The 3,315-nt window shown below is 49.1% G+C and overlaps 1 protein-coding gene across 1 annotated transcript in view; it reads left to right on the top strand.

Moving 5' to 3' along the window:
* Positions 1 to 2,717: 2,717 nt before the first annotated feature.
* Positions 2,718 to 3,315, top strand: part of LOC123061637 (vacuolar protein sorting-associated protein 25) — a gene marked incomplete in the record, with an annotated part of 4,385 nt that continues 3,787 nt past the window's right edge. Inside the window, 2 exon segments of the mRNA XM_044484816.1 lie at positions 2,718 to 3,116; positions 3,189 to 3,315. Of these exon segments, the coding sequence (XP_044340751.1) occupies positions 3,269 to 3,315 (47 nt within the window).

Here is a 3,315-nt window from a genome sequence, read left to right as displayed (position 1 = left end):
AAGGAAGTTTTGCAGAGTCCAGGGGCCAGACGCCAGGGTCCCTGACGTCTGGGTCCAGACGCCGGGAACCCTGGCGTCTGGCCCTGGAGTCCGAGGACTCTTGCCTTTCGGGTGAAACCGACTTTGTGGAGGCTTTTACTCCAAGTTTCGACCCCAAGGCTCAACATATAAATAGAGGGGTAGGGCTAGCACCCAAGACAGATCAAGAAACACCAAGCCATGTGTCGGCAACCCTGTCCCCTCTAGTTTATCCTCGTCCTAGTTTTCGTAGTGCTGCCAGAACTCATCTACTACTTCGCCCCTCTTGCTGGATCGAGAAGGCGAGGACGTCATCGAGCCGAACGTGTGCAGAACTCGGAGGTGTCGTGCTTTTGGTACTTGGATCGGTCGGATCGTGAAGACGTACGACTACATCAACCGCGTTGATATAACGCTTCCGCGAATGGTCTACGAGGGTACGTAGACAACACTCTCCCCTCTCATTGCTATGCATCACCATGATCTTGCGTGTGCGTAGGAAATTTTTGAAATTACTACGTTCCCCAACATGGTCTAGCTCCGATGCTCTGTGGGTCTCTTCTGGTCCATAAACGATCACCATAAATTTTCAGCCCATTATGAGAACTTTTATTTCTGCACAAAAAACAACACTAGTTCTGCTGAAAACAGCGTCAGTCCGAGTTAGTTCTAATCAAATCATACCAAAAACATATAAAATTATTGCAACCATGGCATGAATACTTCATAAATTATAGATACGTTGGAGACGTATCAGCGCCCGGCTACTCCGCGCCGTTCGTAAGCCCCGCGCCCCGCCCCGCATCCATTCCACCAAGTTTGAGGGCGACAGGTGCCCGTTTAGCTCCGCGGGGCTGTGGCCGGTGCCGGCACCACGGGTCCGCCCCGGAGTTCGGTGCACGGCCTTGTAGGCGGCGGATCCGATTGGTTCCGGCGCTGGTGAGCCTCGTAATTGGTGTGGGTCTCCCGCGCATGCTAGAGGAAGTGCTTTCGACCATAGGGGGAGAAGAAAGTGGTGGCCGGCGAAGGAGAAGAAAGGGGTGGCCGGCTTGCTTCCGAGAAGGTATTCCCAACGCCCGCGTTATTTTGATTCAATTTGGATGGATCGATGAAGTTCGGGTGAAATTCACGGGCGTGGGTTTTTAGATGGATTGGAGTTCGCCCTCGTCGTCTTCGTCAGATGATTCAGACATAAAAGAGATGATCCTTGACGACGATGTCGACAACCTAGTGTTGTTGCATCTCGTGGAGGAATTTGAGACGGGCTCGAAGAAAAAGTGTTGCAGATCCACAGTCGGTCGGCTATGCATTCCTCGCAACCGAGCTCACGACGACAAGATGCTCATGAAGGATTACTTCGTTGAGGTACCGACATATTCGGCTCACCTATTTCATAGGCAATACCGAATGCGTAGGTCCCTTTTCGTGTGCATCGCTGAAGCTTGCGAGTAGAATTATCGTTTTTCACTCGGCCTTGGAATGCCGCCGATTTGGTTGGCTTTAGTGCATATCAGAAAATATCGGCGACGATGAGAGTGATTGCATATGGTGTTCCCGCCGACTACACGGATGAATACTTTCGCACAGGAGAAGATACCACCATCAAATGCGTCCGTGGCTTTGCGAAGACAATTATCCGGGGTTTTGGCCCAGAATACCTTTGAGCTCCAAACGAGAAAGACATGAAGAAGTTCATGGCAATGAACGGAGAAAGGGGATGGCCGGGCATGTTATGTAGTATTGATTGCATGCATTGGAGGTGAAAGAACTGTCTGGTGGCTTAGGCAGGGCAATACACCGGCACAAACGAAAACCCATCATTGTGCTTGAAGTCGTGGCTTCAAATGATTTATGGATTTGGCATTGTTTTTTTGGTTTGCCAGGGTCTCTCAATGCTATCAATGTCTTGCAACAATCTCATCTTTTGCTGAGCTAGCCCGTGGCAAAGCTTCGGCTTGCAACTATACCGTCAATGGCCATGAGTATACCATGGGGTACTATCTTGCCGAGGGTATTTATCCTTCCCGATCAACATTTGTGAAGACCATTAGTGACCCCAAAACCAAGAAACACAAAGTTTTTGTCGAAGCACAAGAAACTTGCCGAAAGGATATTGAGAGGGCATTTGGCGTGTTGCAAGCTTAGTTTGCCATTGTTCGAGGTCCTGCTCGCTTTTGGGATCCTTCAAAAACATTATGACTGTCTGTGTAATTTTACATAACATTATCATCGAGGATGAGAGATGGACTTAAGAGTATAATTATGACAATATTGATAACCGTGTGAAGCCTGCCAGGGACGCATATGAGATCACTGCATTTCTTAAGACCTACCGAAAGATCGAGAACCGTGATTCACACAACCAACTCAAGCATGATTGTATTGAGCATTGTTGATTCTCAGTTTTATTCATATGTATTTGTGTGTGATTTAAACAATTTGTTGTTGTAATAATTATTCGAATTTGAACATTTATAGTAATTGAAAAGATCGTTGTATTGTGAATTGCCTTTCGGACATATGTTTAATTTATATTATGATTCCATTCAATTTTTTTGTGGAAATCTCTAATTTACGAAGTTATGCAGAATTTGTGATACCGTGACGGCGTAACAGATCCCATAAACCCGTTCGGTAAAAAAAGATTTAGGGCGCCCGTAAACAGTTGGGTGTATCTGCTAGAGATGCTGTCACGGGAAGATTTTTAGAGGAGGTGGTGGAGTTGCTGTCAGCAGTTCTTTCTTTGCTACTGCTGTGCGGCGTTCTCTGAAAACCTGCTTCGTGCGCCGAGGTAGCTCCTCTGCTCGTATCCCTGACGACTCGACCACCACGGCGTACCACACGGGCTGGGTTCTCCGGCGAGCGCGCCTCCGAAGCACCGCCGAATCTTTCTTCCATCGGTCACCAATGAACTCGCTGCCATCTCTACCGATCTGAACTAAAGCCACCGGCCAGAACCTCCCTACCAAGGCCGGGCAGGTGGACGACTCACCCCCTGGATCAGCCGAGCGGAGAGGAGAGGCAGCTTGCAGATTGATTGGAGGAGGTCGAAGATCAGTCCCGCCGGCGATCAGATCGCTACGGTCACAATAACCTAGGTACGTCCAAGTATTACTCATTATTTAGGCAGAACACTATTTAATCTGACCCGTTTCCACCCTACCTAGCAGGCCCTACATCGTCGTCCCTGCTCGCAGTTTCTGCTTGGCGCCGCCGTCCATCCGACCGCTCAGCCCGCGCTTCAGCGGAGATGCAGAGGACGGTGGATTTCAAGCTCCCCCACTTCTTCAACTACCC

Source organism: Triticum aestivum, chromosome 3A, assembly GCF_018294505.1.
Source record: "Triticum aestivum cultivar Chinese Spring chromosome 3A, IWGSC CS RefSeq v2.1, whole genome shotgun sequence".
Classification (NCBI taxonomy): domain Eukaryota; kingdom Viridiplantae; phylum Streptophyta; class Magnoliopsida; order Poales; family Poaceae; genus Triticum; species Triticum aestivum.
This window is presented reverse-complemented; position numbering and strand designations above follow the sequence as displayed.